This window comes from Diceros bicornis, chromosome 11 (genome assembly GCF_020826845.1).
Source record: "Diceros bicornis minor isolate mBicDic1 chromosome 11, mDicBic1.mat.cur, whole genome shotgun sequence".
Lineage (NCBI taxonomy): Eukaryota > Metazoa > Chordata > Mammalia > Perissodactyla > Rhinocerotidae > Diceros > Diceros bicornis.
In genome coordinates, this window is record NC_080750.1 from 63,370,633 (window position 1) to 63,388,944 (window position 18,312).

General features: G+C 51.9%; 1 protein-coding gene across 1 annotated transcript in view; it reads left to right on the forward strand.

Moving 5' to 3' along the window:
• XKR6 (XK related 6) overlaps positions 1–18,312 on the forward strand; it is a 310,208-nt gene that overhangs the window by 276,555 nt on the left and 15,341 nt on the right. Inside the window, exon 2 of the mRNA XM_058550406.1 lies at positions 8,140–8,336. Coding sequence (XP_058406389.1) covers positions 8,140–8,336 — 197 coding nt within the window. The remainder of the gene's footprint in view (positions 1–8,139; positions 8,337–18,312) is intronic.

Sequence of the window (18,312 nt, forward strand, 5' to 3'; positions counted from 1 at the left end):
CCAGTCTGTGTGACCGCAAGGCCTGATTGTACTTCCTCCTTCACGATGCCACCTCTCGTCTAAGGTTCCTCCTTCCCTTCCTAGGGGAAGCTTTAATGACCACGGCCAGACTAGGGTCTTAGGCACCTTCTGAGGTAACCACCACTCACCGGGTGGGATATAGGAGCTTCAGAATTGGGTTCCTGAAGAAGCCACTTACTAGCTAGAGATTGCTAAGATCACCCTGCTCATGTCAGCTACCTAAGTAGACAGTGAGATCCCTAGCCTTCACCCCAGCAGAACTCCCTAAGAGCTGGTTTGGCCCAAAGGGGCCTCTGGGAGAGCGCTGTGGGGCCAGCTCTGCCTTGAATCCTGTAGCCCCTACCCATTTATTCCCTGTCCAGGCTCAAGGCAGCCCCAGGGGTGACCCCCACGGCCACTCCTCGCCTCCCACTCTGGGGTATCATCGGCAGCCTTCTCCTCAGTGGCCAGACCCAAGGGGACTTTGGCCAGGAGACGGAGGAGCAGGAAGAGATGGTGAAGTGGGACATCTTGTAGCTTCTCCTCTGCTCAGGTTCTTCCTGCCTTCCTTCTTGCTGAGTTGGCAATTTTGAGAGTTCTGTATATATTCTGGGTACAAGGCCTTCCTCAGATGTGTGATTTGCAAATATTTTCTCCCAGTCTGTAGCCTGTCTGTTTGTTCCCTTAACAATGTCATTCACAGATCAAAAGTTTTTAATTTTGATGAAAACTAATTCATCATTTTTTTCTTTTATGGACAGCTTGTGCTGTCCTTTTTAAGAATTATTTGCCTAACACAAAGTCACAAAGATTTTCTCCTGTTTTCATTTAAGTTTTATAGTTTTACTTTTTAATCTATGATATATTTTTAAGTTAGTGGTTACACATGAGTGACTAATTGTTCCCACATCGTTTGTTAAAAAGACTGTCTTTTCTCCATTGAATTATGTTTGCACATCTGACAAAAATCAATTGACCATATATGTGTGCGTCTATTTCTGGACTCTCTTTCTGTTTCATTGATCCGTGTTTCTCTCTTTGCCAGCACCACATGATCCTAAGTACTATAGCTTTAAAGTAAGTCCTAAAATCAGGTGGTGTGACTTCTTCAAATTTATTCTTTTTCAAAATTGTTTTGGTTGTTCTAGTTCCTTTGCCTTTCCATATCAACTTTAGAATCTGCTTGTCTTTATCTGTAAAAAATCCTACTGGAATCTTTATTGAAATAGTGTTAAATCTTAAATCAACTTGGGGAAATTGTCATTATATTGTCACTATATCAAATCTTTTTTTTTTTTTTGTGAGGAAGACCGGCCCTGAGCTAACATCTATTGCCATCTAGCCTCCTCCTTTTTTTTCCCCCTTTTTCTCTCCAAAGCCCCGGTAGATAGTTGTATGTCATAGTTGCACATCCTTCTAGTTGCTGTATGTGGGACGTGGCCTCAGCACGGCCGCAGAAGCAGTGCGTCGGTGCGCGCCCGGGATCCGAACCCGGGCTGCCAGTAGTGGTGCGCGCACACTTTACCGCTAAGCCGCGGGGCCAGCCCCCAATATATCAAGTCTTTCAATCCGTGAACATAGTATGTCTCTCCATCACTTAGATTTTCTTTGATTTCTTTTATTAGCGTTCTGTAGCTTCAGCATACAAATCTTGCACATTTTATTAGATTTATTTCTAAGCATATCGTTTTGGGGAGCTAGTTTAAATGGTATATATTTTTTAAATTTCAATTTCCAATTATTCATTAGTAATCTATAGAAATAGGTTTGATTTTTATATGTTGACCTTGTATCATGAGACTTTGCTAAACTCACTTAGTTCTAGGAGCTTTTTTGTATGATCCTTGGGATTTTCTATCTAGACAATCATGTCATTTACAAATAGGGACAGTCGTACTTCTTTCTTTGTAATCTGTATATATTTATTTTTCTTGTCTATATTTCTTTATCTTGATTTATGGCAGTGGCTGGGACTTCTAGTATGAGGTTATATAGGAATGGTGACAGTAGACATTGTTGCCTTGTCTCTTATCTTAAGAAGAAAGACTTCTTTTATCATTAAGTATGATGTTAACTGTGGGTTTTTGTAGATGTCCTTCATGTACATCAGGTTAAGGAAGTTCTCTTCTATTTCTAGGTTGCTGAGTTTTTTCTTAAATCGTGAATGGATGTTGAATTCTGTCAGATGCTTTCTTTTTGCATCAATTAATGTGATGGGTAGTTTTTTTAATCAATATTCTTGATTACATTGATTGATTTTTTGAAACTAGAACCATTCTTACATTCCCAAGATAAACACCAGTTGGCTATGGTGTATCATTCTTTCCATAGATACTGGATTTAAGTGGGTAACATTTTGTTGAAGATTTTTGCATCTATGTTTGTGAGGGATATTGTCTGTGGTTTTATTTTCTTGTATGGTATTTGTCTGGCTTTGGTCTCAGAGTAATGCTGGCCTCATAAAATGAATGGGGAGGTGCTCTTTCCTCTTTTATTTTCTGGAAAAAAAGTGTGTAGAATTGGTGCTATTTCTACTTTAAATGTTTGGTAGACATTTCCCATCCCAGCCAGTTTAAGGCAGAGCTATAGCTAACTCTCAGTGGGGCAACATAGTTTGGGCAAGACCTTCTGTGATTTGCCTGAACCATGACTGGCTGTGCGACTTTGGGGAAAGCCTCTCTGAGCCTCAATGAGCCAATGGGAAAAAGAAGATGACAGATGTGTCCCCCTCAAAGTGCTGGTGTAGAAGTGAAAATATGCTCAGAGAACTAGAGAGTTCTCCTGGAGGCAGGTGTAAGGAGCTTTAAAGAATTCCATGGTTTACAAAGTAAAGGGAGGAGATAGAATTGGGAGGAGAATAAGCAAAGTAGATTGAAGGGAAAGACAGGAGGAGAGCTCCTCCCGGGGCAGTAATAGCTGCCATCTGTGGCTTCTGGTTTCCAGAATATTCTCACAGGCATTACCTATGTGAGCCCCCTGGGGCCCTCTGAGGGGGCATGGTTCCATGCACGCAATCTTTCAACGTGTCCTGGGTCCTGCTCCGGGCCAGGCATTTTATAGATGAGGAAACTGAGGCTCAGAGAGGTTAAGAGTTGTTCCCTAAGGGAACACAGCCATTGACAGAGCTGGAAGAGAGCCCAGGTGTTTCGGGCGTACTGCGCTTTTCCTCTGTACTGAGTTCAGAGGAAGAGAGACGAACGGCCTACTTGTGGGAGGTGCGTGGTAGGAGTTCAGAGCACGGCCCTGGAGCCAGACTGCTGTGCTTGAAGCCCGGCTCAACCACCTACCTAACCGGGTAAACCGGGTGCATCTCTTCACCTCAGTGCTTCAGTTCGCCACCTGTAAAATGGGGGCAATATTGCGTCTGCCTCACAAGGTTGTTGCGAGGATCGAGTGAGTTAATAAGTACAAAATGTTCAGAAACTGCGCCTGGCACGTGTGAGGGCCACACAAACAGCAGGTATTGTTATCTGCAAAGATGCCAGGCCAGGCTTCAGGCTCTGTGAAGCCGCTCGCTCAGAGGAGGACGGGGTTATAAACTGTCGGGGGAAGCTGAGAGATCCTGCAGTCAGCCCCCGTGACGGTGGAGAGCGCAGGCCCACCTCTCGGTGACATGCCCAAGGTCGAGCAGTCCTGTAGACCCAGACCAGGCCCGGCTCTCCTGAGTCACTGCTCCACGATGACACGCTGCCCCGTGGCTTTTAGGCCCGTGCGCCTCGTGATCCGATGTTCTTAAGAGAGAGATGGTGTGACAAGAGGTGACACAAGATGTGGAAGCGAATCCAGGAGGAGGAGTGGTGGGTGTCTTCTCTCCTGAGCTGCCTTCCTGGGGGAGGTGTGCTTTCTGGAACCTGCCAGGGATGGGGAGACAATGAGGGTTTGGGGGAGCAGCAGCCCACCTTGTGTCTCCTGCAGACACCGTGTCTTCCCATGAGGACTCGGCGGGCCTGCCTTCCGCCTCGCCTGCCGCCCCCTGCACCCCGACGCTGCTGCAGAGAGGGGTGCAGGCCCTAGGAGGCCGCTGGCTGGGGATGAGATCTCCGCGGAGCAGCCTTCCTGCGTGGCTTAGGGTCTGGCGCCACCTTGTGGCCGTGAGCAGAGGCTGTCTTTGCACAGGGGCTGGATGCTTAGCAAGGAGCAGTGGGCTGAGCGGCCCCAGAGGTTACCTAGACCCACTGTGGATTTTACACACACCCCTCAGTTGTCTCCTGGGAACCTCAGGACTTGAAGATAGAAGAGGAGGGTGCAGGAGCCCGAGGGGGCAGAATAGGTCAAAGGCACTTTGTTGGAAATCCTGAACTGGACTCTGTGATTTAGCTCCTACTCCGGGGTGGGAGGCTGTGTGAGCTGGTGTCCCAGGAGGCATGATTTCCAGATGTAGTTTTGGACTTGATCCTGGTGCACCCTGGGCTCCCGGCATCTGATCGCTCATCATCACGGGGCTGCGTGGGGGAGAGGCACTGGCTTCGCCCGTTCCCACCTTTGTTTCTTCCCAGACCCTGGGATGCTCTCGCAGAGGAAACTCAAAGTTGGTTTCTCTGGCAGACATTGTAGTTGAATCAACATGTTCAGGGCTCATGCCCTGGCCATGATGGGCAGAGGGGCTTGTGGCTTGGGGGAAATGAGGGGTGCAGGGACAGATCAAGTGCTCTTTTTGCCCTGGTAGGGCAGACCTAGGTGAATCTGTTGGTGTCACCTTGGCCTGGGACCTGGATAGGTAGGCTTGGCTCTGCCTCACAGTCATTTCTCCACCTTGGGCCACCTTGTGAGGCTAGGAGAGGCAGAGCCTGTGGTCTGAGTGTACTCTTGAGAGAGTATGGATTTGTGGTCTGGTCCCTGTGGGAGTCCGTGGCTCACGGCATTGTGTGTTGCAGGTGCCACACATGGGTAGAGCTGAGTTTGGAATCACGGAGACCACGTCTGACCTGGGAGACCCATGGCACCAAGGCTCCGCTGGGCGCATGGCTGTTCTGGGTGCTGCTGGGGAGCCTCTGGACTTGCAGCCCTGCCTCAGCACCTCAGCCAGTGCACCCTGTCCCCTGCTGCTCTGCCTTCCCAACCACCACCAGATCTGATCAGTCTGCCCCTTCCCTCCGCCCTTGATTCAGAGTCTGCCCTCCCCAACCCCTCCCAAACCGCCTGTGACACAGTGGGCCCTCCCTGCCCGGGGCTGTGGTTGTCTCATCTCTTCCTGTTAGTCTTCTCCTTCAGGCCCCAAATTTCACATTGCTTCCCTCTCCTTTCTCTCTCCCTCTTTCCATTCCCTCCCACGTCTCTCTCTCTGTCCCTCTGTGCCTCTTCTCTGTGTGTTTGTGTCTCTCTCTCTGTCTCCCTCTCTCTGTGTGTGTCTCTCTCTCTGTCTCTGTCTCCTCTGTTTCTCTGTGTCTCTCTGTCACTGTCTCTCTGTGTCTCTCTCTTTTTCTCTTTCTGTTTCTGTCTCTGTTTCTCCACCTCTGTCTCTCTCTCAGTGACCCTGGAGCTTTACAAGTCAGGTCCAACATCTTCCCTGCCCTTTTCCGAGCCTCTCCCCTGGTCCCTTGATTTTGGAAACTCACAGAGGGAGGCCCAGGGAGCGGCAATGAAGCGTGGGAAGTGCACGGCCAGTGAGTGACAGAACACGGAGAGAACCAGAACTCAGTGCTTCGTTTCACTACAGAGCCTCAGTTTCCCCATGTGTTAAGTGACGATAACCAGACCTGCCCCACAAGGCGTGACAGGGACTCCAGGAAGTGACTGGCCTGGGCGTCCCTGACAGGGGACCTGGCACCTGCCCTTCCCCCCCACACCCAGCCCTCCCCTCTGCCCCCCCAGAGCGCCACTGCAGTCCCTTTGCCTCCCGGCCTTCCTCCCTTCAGTTTTCACTCCAGGGAGTGTGTCCAGAAGGAAATAAGGTATCCATCCCAGCGCCCCTGGGTGGGTCCCCCCAGAGACACAGTCGCCCAGAAGCTCTTCGGAATCCAGAGAGCCGACTGCAGTATCCTGCATCCAGTGTCAGGTGCACGTCTGTTTCAGGTCACACCACTGGTTCCGCAGGGCTGCTTTCAGTCCCGATGCACACTCAAGGGGACCCTGGACACTGTCATCGTGGGTCCGGTACATGATGAGAGCGCTGGAGGGAGGCCCACTGCTTTGGAATTGGAGAGGAGCATCACTTTACAGTTTTAAATTGTTTTACAAATGTACGCTTTTGCATCTTTGCTTCTAAGCATGGGCTTCTGTAACATCGATGCAAGGGTCTTGGGCAACACCCCACTGCCCCCGTTGCTCCCGGGGGGACACAGAGCCCCTCTCAGTGACCGGCTTTATGACACCTCATAAATTTGCTGCAATCGTGGGCATGGGCCACCTTCGCGTGCTGTGGCAGTGCTGACTCTCCAGGACTTCTCGGCCCTGGGGGACGGGAGTCTTCCTTCTACATCCATAGCGCTGGGGAGATGGCACAAATGACAGAGAAGCTCACGTGCTCCACAGAGACAGAAAAGACGGGAGAAAGGAGAGAGAACGAGAGGTGGGGTCAGAGGGCAGGCAAGGTCCCATGAGCCCGGTGCGGGGTGGGGAGGCCTTGGATTTTACTCTAAGCGTATGGGAAGCCATGGGAGGGTGGAAGGAAGGGGGCGACATGGCTGCATTTGTGCTTTTCAAAGAGCACCTCGGCTGCTGTGTGGAGAAGGGGCTGTTGTGGGCCAGAGTGGGTGCTGGGAGACCTGGTAGGGACCTCTGCTTCCAGCCAGGCGTGGGGGATGGTGGTGGGTCCAGGCTGGCAGTGGTGATGGGAGCAGAGGAGGGACAGCTCAGCCGCCCCAAGTGTGCCCCTGACAATGCTCGAAGACCGCACCGGGTGTCAGCCGCGCCCTCACCGTCTGTGCCTCAGGCTCGGCACTTTAGAAGGCACAGTGACATACATTCCCAGGGGACGGTCAGGGATGCACGTGTGGTTCTCTCGAGTTGGCTGAAGCCCCCGGTTTATGGTTCTTGTTCTTGATCCTAACTAGGCCCTTGTGGGCGCATGCTTTCTGTACTTTGCTTTTGGCCTGGTGCAGCCGGTCCCTCTGGCCTGGCCCGGCCTCAGAGACCGCTGGCTGACTTAGACGGTATTTTTAATCCTCCCCTTGACTGTGGCTTGGAGACAGCTTCCGAAAGTTCAGGTAAAATGAGGCATGGGGATTTCTTACATACACCCAGAATGCGTGCCCACCACGCATGCTCTGTCTCTAATCCCCCCACCAACCCCACAATGCCGTGATTCTTCTCCCCGTTAAAGAGGACAAACAAGGACACAGAGTTGGAGTAATTAGTCCCAGATCCCACAATTAGCAAATGACAGAGTTGGGATTTGAACCCGGAGCCCATGCCCTCCACCTGCACCCACTTCCTTTGCCCCTTGTCCCTCCTCGATGGAGCGGGCTCAGTGCATTTTTGTGACACCTGGACAGAAGCGCCACTGCAGGCTCTATGCCTCCCTAGCGTGGAGGGCAGTGTACGAGCGAGCTTCGGTGTCCAGCAGCCTGGGGCCAGCTCCTAGTGGCTCCACCATCCGGATGTGGAGCCTGGTCAAGTGAGCCCAGCTGTCCCACTTCTGTCCTACATGGGGATTACACCCGCCTGTCACCTGGGACCCGGGCAACGTATGGCCAGCCAGCCAGTGGCTTTTAGTAGGAACTTCACAAGTGCTAATACTCTTCCTTTCCTTCTCCAGAGAGGGGCAGGGCTGTGCAGTAGAGGTGGAAACCCTGCTGGAATGTTCCCCCTGGGACCCTGAACCTGAGAAAGCCCACCTGCCCTCTGAGCTCACCTACGATGCTTCACTGGAGGGCCCTGCGAGATAATTGGGTCCCACTCTCTTATTTCTCATTTTCCAGATGAGCAAACTGAGGCCAGGAGGGGGAAGACTTGCCTAGGGTCACACGGCAGGTCAGACCCCTTTCCTGGCCTGCCCCTCACCCCAGCCCACCCTGAAGCCCTAGCACTACGTCCGTGGGCTGGGAGAACCCCTAGAGCTGGTCCAAGTATCTGGAAGACCTCAGAGCAAAGGAGGGGACCCCAGCACAGAAGGCTCTTGGTTTTGGGGGATGGCAGGGCCCTTCCACAGCCCCCACCGCCACCCACGCTCTCTGTGTTCTGTCCCGTTTCTCTCGGCAGGTATATCCGCACCATGTACCTGGGGATTCAGAGCCAGCGGCGGAAGGAACACCAGCGACGCTTCTACTGGGCTATGATGTACGAATATGCAGACGTCAACATGTTGCGCCTCCTCGAGACCTTCCTGGAGAGCGCCCCCCAACTGGTGCTACAGCTCTACATAATGATCCAGAAGAACAGCGCCGAGACGCTGCCCTGTGAGTGCCCCACCCCCGGAGGCTGGGGGACCGACATTCCCGTGGGCTGGGACAGGCCCCTGCCCGCCCCCCATCTGGGGACCACCTGGTGGCTGCCTCCTGCACGCTCAGCGCCCAGCACACACTATGGGCATCGCCCATCCTGACCCTGAGTCCTCAGGACCCCAGGCCCCGAGCGATGCTGACCCAGCCCACGGCAAGAGTGCACAAGTGGTGCAGACATTCCCGTACACCCGTGTGCGAGCTGCTCCGCCCGCGGAAGACCGCTATGTTCACGTGAGCAGAGCAGAGCCGGGGTCTCACTGTCCCTGGGAGCAGCAGAGCCAGGGCCCTGGGTCTCCCAGTTGGAGAGGACAGCCCTTTTTCTTTGACACTGGCCTGAGCCAAGATGTTCGCACATGTACGGGACAGGGGAGATGGCTCAGAGATGGCACATGACAAAAGGACTGAATCATGTCAGGCGGCAGCAGTGGTGTTCGGCATTTTTAAGCTGTGGTGCTCCTGCATCCCAGCAGAGTTTATGTCGAAGCCCCTTTATGAAGCAGGCTCAAGTAGCTCTGTCTAGTTAGATGGGGGAGAGGAGGTCCAGAACCCCGCACCCCCCGCCCACTGGTCCCCCCTGCCCGCTCCTGGCCCCTGTCGCCCCAGATGGTCTCCGAGGAGCCCCAGAAGCCCCCAGCCCAGTCCGGACAGCGCTGGTCTCTACAGCAGCAGGAAGTCTCCAGGCACCGCCTGGCTGCCCGAGAAGCCCTTCTGAGGTTCCCTTCGCTGGTCAAGGCAGACTCACACCAGGTCGCCGATGGTCAGCCCAGCTGGCACGAGCCATGGTCGTGTCTCAGAGCACATTTCAGAGGACTGGAGCTCCAGCAGGGGAGAAGGTCCAGGATGAGGAGGGGCTGGAGGTTGCAACACATCGGGGAGACTGGGGACATTTAGTCGGGGAAAGACATGGTAGAGGTGAATCCCAGAGTTTGAAAGGCTGCCAGGGGGAAGAGTGATCGTCCCAAAAGGTGGAGAGAACTACAGGGAGACTGTTATTGGTTCAACGTGTAAGAAACATTTCAAACAGCAGGAGCTATCCAGTGATGGAAAGACTGTCTCATGAAGTAATGAGTTTCCCATCACCAGGAGTATTCAAGCAGAGATGTTGCTGAAGGGACTCAGACCAGAGGTCCCTGACTCCAGAGGGTGTGAGCATGTACGATCTGGGGTAGCAAGGCAGCTGGGGGAGAGGGGTCTGCTCTCCATGCCCGGTCTCTCCCTGGCCAGTGGGGTCTCCTGGCCTCCTGGGTTCTCACCTCTAGGCTCACATGTGACAGGCACCCTTCCTGCTCACTGGAGCCTCAGCACCTGGCCTGCCCTTGGACCCCGCAGGCTGCAGCTCCCCAGCCCAGGGCAACGTGCTCCAGGGGGCAGATTTGCTGGGGCTGGGGTGGGGCTCCTTTCTCTCCCAACCCAGTGCTCCTTTTCCCAACCCTGTTGCTGTCTGAGACCCCCGTCTAAACTGCCCTTTGCTGTGTCAGTTTCAAATCCACTTCCTCCCCACCCCCACCTGCCCGCCCCCTGCCCCATGTCACCAGGGCAGCCAAGTTATCCTTCTTCTTCCAACCTGTGGCCACATCCTGGCCCTGAAAATAGACAAACAGGGCAGGTGGCAGGATGATGCGGGAGTGAGCTCCTCATAGGACATTCGTCCCAGACCAGGGTCCTGGCCACCACTTACACCCTGCTGTGATTTTGGACATTGCCCTTCACCTTTTCACGGCCCCCCTTCCTCTTTGGAATAACAGGGGAAATGACAATAATGCCTAATTTTTAGGGGGCATGAAATGTTATAATGCACGTGGAGCACTTTGTAAACTGTTGAGCTCTGCAGGCACCTAAGGGGGTGTGTTTATCACTTCCAGGGCTCGGTGGTGAGAGGCGCGGGCAAGGTGCTGGGGAGATTTTCTGCCTTTGGCTCTGTGGGTCGTCCTGTCCCAGCCTCCTTGCTGGGCCTGCCCTTTCTGTGAGAGCTTCTCAGATTGTAAACATGGAGGGGCTGGAAGTGAATTCCCTGCAGAGGACACTCCACGGGCAGCAGATGTTGCTTCCTAGTGGCCTCCTGACATGGGCGCCCAGGGCTCCAAAGTCAGTGAAGGCCGGGCGGCTACCATGGAGACACCTGAGGGGAGGAGCAGGGAGGACGAGGGTCAGGCCAGGCCACTCTGGGGCTTTCGCCCGGGGAAGCTGCCCCCGGCTCTTCCTCCCACATGCGCCTCTTTTTGTGCCGGTCGCTCACGGTGGGGTGAGCACTGCCCCACGTTTGTTTGGAGTGTGGGATTACTGTTTCTCAAAATAGGCTTTCGTGGTTGAATACGTTTGGGAACTGCTGGGCGGAACAAAGGTCGGTGGCAACCTTCGCAGCTGGTTGTGCATCTTGAAGACATGGGTGGGGTCTGCTGCATCGCTGAGTGCAGACTGCAAGAGGCTTGGCGTTTTCCTCTTACTTAACTTCTAGAATGTCTGCTCGTCGCTGGACTATTTTGTTATAATAATAGATGCCTCCCTCTCTCTTTCCATAAAAAGCTGCAGAAAATGTATGCACTTTAAAGAAAATTAGTTTAAATATTAGAAATTGGAGGAGTGGGGAGAAAGTCTGTGACCTGGGAGGGACCTGTCGGGGACGTGGGATCTCCCAACCGTGGGAGAGCTTGGAGTATGGCCGCGTGGAAAGAGTGGTGTTCCGCCTCACTACCTGAGAGCTGTTTGACCCTTGGGGAGTTACTGACCTTTCTGTTCCTCGGTTTTCTCATTTCTGAAATGGGGATAATATTGGTACACACCCCAGATGGTCATTCTGAGCATTTAATGACATGACCTCTGTCAAGTGCCTCCTACATCTTCTGGCCACTTGGTTGGTGGTGGTGGTAGACTTGCCACTTTATGCACTTTCTGAATTCCACTACAAGTTTTCTAGTGAGATCCATGGCTGTTTGGCCTTGCTTTGGTGGGCCTTTGATGACCCCTATCCACTTTACACCGTTCATGCTCATAGATGGTTAGAAACACCGCTACTGCTGTAACAGGGGAGTTCTTCATTGGTCCTGCCCAGTGCCAACGTCTCCCACATTTGTCACCTCTGCCGTCTCTCCACCTTCTACTCCTCACTTACTGCTGGGTTAACAGTGCAATATTCAGCCTGCAAGATGGATTTGTATCCAATTTTCCCGTAAATCCAGACTCAAGTGAAAATATAACAATAATAGTCATCATCATCATCATCATAATATATATATTACGCTGGAGCCATTTGGGCATTTCAGCAGGATCTTCCTTAAATCTGATGTCTTGAAAGTTTTAATAAAGATAAAAATAAAGCTATAGAGGGAGCATATTACCTGACATGCCATTTACAGCAGTAGTGAGTGCTGTGTCTGCTGAAAGCCTTGCCAGTATTCTGGATTGTGATGTGTATGGAAAGCAGTCCGGCGTCACGAGAAAAGCCAGACAGAGCTGCGTGTGCATTCCAGCTTTGCTGTTTACTGGCTTTATGACAAGGGGCAAGTTAATTTCCTACCTGGAAATTAACCATTAACTCGTAACCACCAATCATAACTACCTTTCCTGAAGTTCTAGTGAGCTGCACACACACCGGCACAGCACCTTGTCTGGCCTATTATGGGCACTTGATACAGTCTGCCATTCAACAAAGATGCACTAAGTCATGTGCCATACTACGTGCCGAAGACAGACATAGTTGTGTCTCCTATCTCTCTGGGGAGACAGAACAGAAACAATTAGACAGCCAACATGTTGTGATAAGCGCTTTGAAGCAAACAAACATGGTGCTGAGATGACAGATATATGGGGCGGGGGGTGGAGAGAGCCTGCTTTGGGGTGGGGGCGGTCAGAGGAAGCCTCTGCAGAGAGCTGACATTTAGACTGAGTATAAACAATGAGAAGCCACCAACTATTAGAAGAGCAGAAACAACCTTCCCGGCAGAGGGAACAGCATATACAAAGGCCTTGAGGTAGGAAAAGCCTGGCTTGTTCCAGAAAGTGAAAGGACCCAGCATGGCTGGGGCTAGTCAGTAGGGGGAAGGAGAGTGATGTGAGAGGGGGATGGAGAGGAAGGCAGCGGCCCCACCAGGCAGTGCTTGCTGGGCCCCATGAGGAGCTTGGATTTATACCAAGTGCAGTGGGAAGCGTTATGGAGGAAAGCTAAACAATCAGATTTGCCTTTTTTTGTGTGTGAGGAAGATCAGCCCTGAGCTAACATCCATGCTAATCCTCCTCTTTTTGCTGAGGAAGACCGGCTCTGAGCTAACATCTATTGCCAATCCTCCTCCTTTTTTTCCCCCCAAAGCCCCAGTACATAGTTGTACGTCACAGTTGCACATCCTTCTAGTTGCTGTATCTGGGATGCAGCCTCAGCATGGCCGGAGAAGCGGCCCGTCGGTGCGCGCCCGGGATCTGAACCCGGACCACCAGTAGCAGAGCGTGCTCACTTAACCGCTAAGCCACGGGGCCAGCCCCCAGATTGACTTTTAAAGCAGATTTCCTTTCCTGCTGTGCAGGTTGGAGGGCAAGAGCTGAGCGAAGAATAGCAGTTAGAGGCTGCTGTGGAGGGCAGGTGTGAGATTCCGGGGTTGGAGGTGTTGGGAAGTGATGCTGAGTGCACAGATCTGAGGGCTGTCCTGGAGAGCGAATCGACATGACTTCGTAGGACGGGTGTAGGCTGTGATAGAAGGGAGCGGTGGTGGTTTCCAACTGGGTATGTCAAGATGGAGGAACATCTCTGGGGCTGGGTTTGGGGGCATGGATCAAGAGTCAGTAGCTCTATCTTCCTTACTTTTGGGGTTTCCTGATGCTTCCACATGGACATTGGCAGGGGATGGAGTAGCCACTTGCTATACCCACATAGCGCCAGAGTCTGCATTTTTGGTTAAGCCCACACTGAGGAGTTATCCTATTTATAGGGCTCTGATGACCACTTTCCCCTGGCATTCCCCACCACCATTTGTCAGGCACCTGCTGTGGGCCAGACGCTGTGTTGGGAATGGTTTTACAAAGACACCTACCCTTCAGGAGTTTGTGGTCTGGTGCAGTGCATTTTAAATTTTGTGATAAATATGTGTGCAGAGGAAGAAGTAACTGTTTCTGGAGACATGATGGAGGAGGTAACATTTGATATGGGTCTTGATGGATGAATAGGAGCTCGCCTGAAAGAGAAAGGTAGTAGGCATTTCTGGGCAGTGGAACCGCCAGTGCCAAGAGATGGAGGCCTGAGAGAGCGTGGAGCGGCAGGTCGTGAGTGGTTCTGGGTCCTGGAGCAAAGCGGGTATTGCAGTGAGTGTGGGGCATGGTGCTGGTGCTGATGACACTCACAGTGCTAGTTAAGACTTTTGGGGGGCCCAACTGTGTACCAGAGACTAGTTTAAGAGGTTTACATGGATGAACCCATTCAAGTCCCATAGAAGCCCTATGAGTAGATACTTTTTATGATTGCCATTTTATAGATGATGCAACTGAGATCCAGAGAGGTAAGTGATATGCATGAGGTGGCCACGAGGCTGGTAAATGATGGAGCTGGATCCTCACCTAGGCAGTCCGGCTCCATTGCCTGTGTGCTTAGCAGGGATGCTGTGGCTGAGTCTCAAAGAGACAGACTTGTGTGCATCTGCAGGAAGCCGTCACTGACATGGGGAGGGAGCCGAGGTTGACATGCGCCACGGACCCGCCAGCTCCAGCAGGCGTGTGTGTGCGTGCGTGTGTGCGTGCGTGCGTGTGTGTGTGTGTACCCCACATGCAATTATACTGACCAGGTCTGAAGACGGTGCTTCTGTTTCTTGCCCCTGGAACCTCTGCCCAGGGCTTGGCTTTTTGAAAATGTTCTCAGTCTTTGAGAGCATCTTGTGTGAGCCACCTCTGCTGAGCACTCAGGGAGAAGCCTTGTTGTCTTAACATCGAGCTAAGCTTAGCCTGACCAGGAGGTGAGGGAACGGGCCTGAGACCCAGGACTCTCCCAGCTCCCCAGGACGCCTGTTAGTGAGAAGGGCACACACAGCTATGTCCCTTCGACTGGCCTTTCTTTGGGGGTAGTTTTTTTTCTGTTTCCAGAGACTAACAGTTTCTCCAGACACGAGTGGGTGGCCTACTTAATTAGTGAGAGATTTGGTATGAAAACCTGGTGCTTCACATTTCCAGTACGGCGCACGTCCCTTCAGTCTTCTTAGATCCCTCTGGGACCCTCAGAGAAAACCCCGGGCATCCCCAGATGTCCTCTGAGCTGTTGTGTGCCCCTCGATCTTCTAATTCAGCTAGGGGGCAAGACTGGAAGTCCTTGGATGGGGTCAGAACTTGAGACCATCACAGGGCTTGGGCTGAGGCTGGAACTTGAAGGTAGAGCTACCTCTGACGCCAGAACAGGGTCAGCTGGCACGGTGCAGACCAGCCCTGCTCAGGGAACCCACATCGGGGACAAGCTTCTCCCTAGGACGGGGGGTTCTCTCAGAGAGGCTCAAAAGCAGACTTGACTTATTCCCATAAATGGTGCTCCACTGTGCCACACTGAACAGATGACCAGGACCCTGTGAGTAGAGGTGGGGCAGCTGCTGGGAGAGGATACCCAGAAAGGCACCTTTGGTTGGTGTCAAGAAACTTTAACCTCACACTTTCCAAAGGGATTCCAACCTCACAGTTGCAAAGGGATTTAGAACAACAGCATCTTTAGAACTGGAATGGTTAGTGTAAGCCGTCTAGCCCGCTCTCCTTGCTTAACACATGGGAAACTGAAGCATAGAGAGGTGAGTTGCCCAAGGTGACACAGCAAGGAAAGCTCTCAGAAAAGGCTCCTCTTTCCTGCTACCCTGGGCCTGCAGTCGAGATGGTAGCATGGCTTCTATAGGATGTGGTTCAAACACCAAGGCTTACCCAGATAGTCCCCACTCCCCACATAACCATCAATAGCCACGGATATCTAGTACCAAATTTATGTGAAAACAAGTATCTTTATGAGACAAGGAAGTATGAGAAAATATTAAACCCTGCCTTTAAACATCGGTTTTCTTTTAAACAAATGATGAGTTCTAAGTTCCCATTAGGGCTCTTTCTTTCTGTCTCTCTGGCATTCATTAACCTCTCTAATAGTTTTCTTCTTTCTTAGCTCCACTTGCTGGCTCCTTTTGCATCAAAAGCCCTTCCACTGACTTGGACTTTAGTTTCACATTTGCTTCTTTTCTAGCAAGAGCTGACTGACAACATCCGAGCGCTTCAGAAAGGCAAGTGTCCCTTGGCGTTTCTCTGCTCCTGTCAAGCTGAACTGTCTGTGCCTTTCTCTTCAGCTGCCAGCCCCAAGAGCAAGTCTTCCTTTCCCTAGTGAGGATGAAATGCAGCCCCCAGGAAGCATCAGCTCCTGCGTCCGTCTCCCTGATCAGGTTTCCCTTCTGTGTGAATTGAGAAGCTTCCTGGTTCTGGTTCTCAGGTGAGGGGAAGGCCTAGGGGTCTGCTTCTCAGCTGTTGGACTGGTTGAACGGCCCTCCCCTCCTTCCTACCCCCACGATGAAAGACTTCCTTGTTTCTCCTCTTGGGAGATTTCTTTTTTCTTATGTGGTCTTGAGATAGGCAGGAAGCTAGATATGAGCTGGGAGCAAGGTCACTCCACCAGGTGCAACCTCCTAGTTACCGGCCAGCGGCTCTTCTGACGTGCAGCATACCCCCCGCCGCACCCCCCCCACCGCCGCCCCTGACCGAGAGCAGCCCCGAGCCTCATTATACCCTCCTTTGCATTGTGGTTTTGACCCCCACCTCCACCGCCAGGGGGATCACTGCCACGACAGTTCCGGAGATGCCTACGTAAGGAAAAAATCTCCCCCTCTCGATGTGAGGGTGGAGACAATGTGCCGTTGGCGTACGTTCCAAGACCCTCACCCACCCCCGGACCCACATTCCAAAACCACTGACCACAACTTTGGTGCAGTTGCTCCTTCGAGCCTGCCCGCCCCTCCGCTTGGGGGTGTACTTTCACTTTGCTAATAAATCTTCCTCTGTTAAAACTTCTGCTGTGTGTCCACTCTCAAATTCTTTTGTGTCTGTAGACCAAGAACCTGGGACCCCACCGCACCGATCTGACCCGTGCTGTTAACAGTCTCTTTGCAGTCCTGCTTATATGGACATTAGCTGTCAATCTCTAAGTGTGGGACACAAAAGTTGATTACTTGATCATACCATATTTTGGTTAAAATTAGGTGAAGCTGCCGCCCAGAAAGTGATGGTGATCTGGTGGTCTGTCCCGAAGGTGATGGATCTATACTCTACACCAGAGACGTATATTTCCCGCTCTGTTTCCTCATTACCAAGAAGTAAAGTTTGTTATTAAAACAGCCAGTCCACTGCATCAAACAACATTAGGTAATGCATCACCTTGTCCAGAGTTATAGGGAGTTCCGTGCCCCCCATCCCTGACCATCGTCAGCCACTGCCTGATCTGACCCTGGTGGATCAGAGCCCTTCTCTGTAATTCACCCCAGGCTGAGCTGGAGTTGCCCATCTCCGAGATACTTGGGGGATTCAGACCAAATTGGTACAAAGATCTTCCAGCCTTTGATCTCAACTTCCAGGCTGCTCATCACATGTCTGTGTCTTAGCTGGAGCAGATAAATAAACGAAAGGATGTGCAATTCCCTATTCATCCCCTTCTCCTGGCTGTCTGCATCATAACCGAAATGAGAGATACACGAAGACATGACTGCCTTCTCCGGCCAGAACACAGACTTGGCCCCACTGTTTCCCCCGAGGATGGCCTCTCTCCAGCTCTGTTTCCTTTGCTTCTTTTGAGGAGCCAGCCCTCCCTCTCTCCCATCAGATATCTGCTTGGCGTCTATACACGGGGGCCCCTGACCAGCCAACTTCAGCTCACTGTGCCTCTTCAGCTACAGTGGCTGCTTGTTAAACAGAACATTAAAACCCTGCACTTTCAGGAAAACCCTGGACTTTCAGGGGCCGGCCCGGTAGCATGGTAGTTAAGTTCATGCGCTCCACTTCGGTGGCCCGGGGTTCGCAGGTTCTGATCCCCGGCGTGGACCTACACACTGCTAATCAAGCCATGCTATTGCAGGCGTCCCACATATAAAGTAGAGGAAGATGGGCACGGATGTTAGCCCAGGGCCAGTCTTCCTCAGCAAAAAGAGGAGGATTGGCAACAGATGTTAGCGCAGGGCTAATCTTCCTCACCAAAAAAAAAAAAAAAACCCAAAAAAAACCTTGCACTTTCAAACACAATTTGCAAGGATTTTAAAGAGAGACCTAAATCCTTTCAGTGCATCAATCTAGCTCAATCCAGCTTCTGGCGGAGGTTGCCCCTAACAACTGGCAAGAGAAAAAGAGAGGCAGAGGTCTTTTTTTTTTTCCCCAGTTGTGTTAAGAACACTTAACATGAGATTTACCCTCTTAAATTTTTAAGTGCAAAAGAAAACGTAGTATGTACATATGAGGGAGAGTTCTTAAAGCAGCAGAAAAACATGAGAAAGGCAAACTAAACAGATTTTGTTACAGTGAACACACATGAAATAGCAATTGGCCACCTGGAGATGTTTGTGCAAGATATGCTAGAACAAAGAGGGCCATCGAGGCATGAGCCCGCACAGACTGACCAGTGCAAGATGGCGGGGAAGGCTCTGAGGGCTGCGAGTTCAGGAGCCTGAGCAGTACCTGTGATTGGGCCATTTATTCATGTATTCAGTAACAATTTATGAAGCACCAAGCGCGCACCAAGCATGGTTCCAGGAGCTGGGGGTGGATACAGCAATAAACAAGACGGATAGGAAGCCCTGCCCCCATAGAGCTTACATTTCTTGTAGAGAGAAGCCGACAATGAACAAAACAAATATTTTATTTTATCTATGAGAAAATGATAAGTGCTAAGGAGAACAGTAAAGGGGCGAAGAGAGATGGGAGGGGGAGCAGAGCCTTGTGCAGCTTTCAATAGGGCGACCAG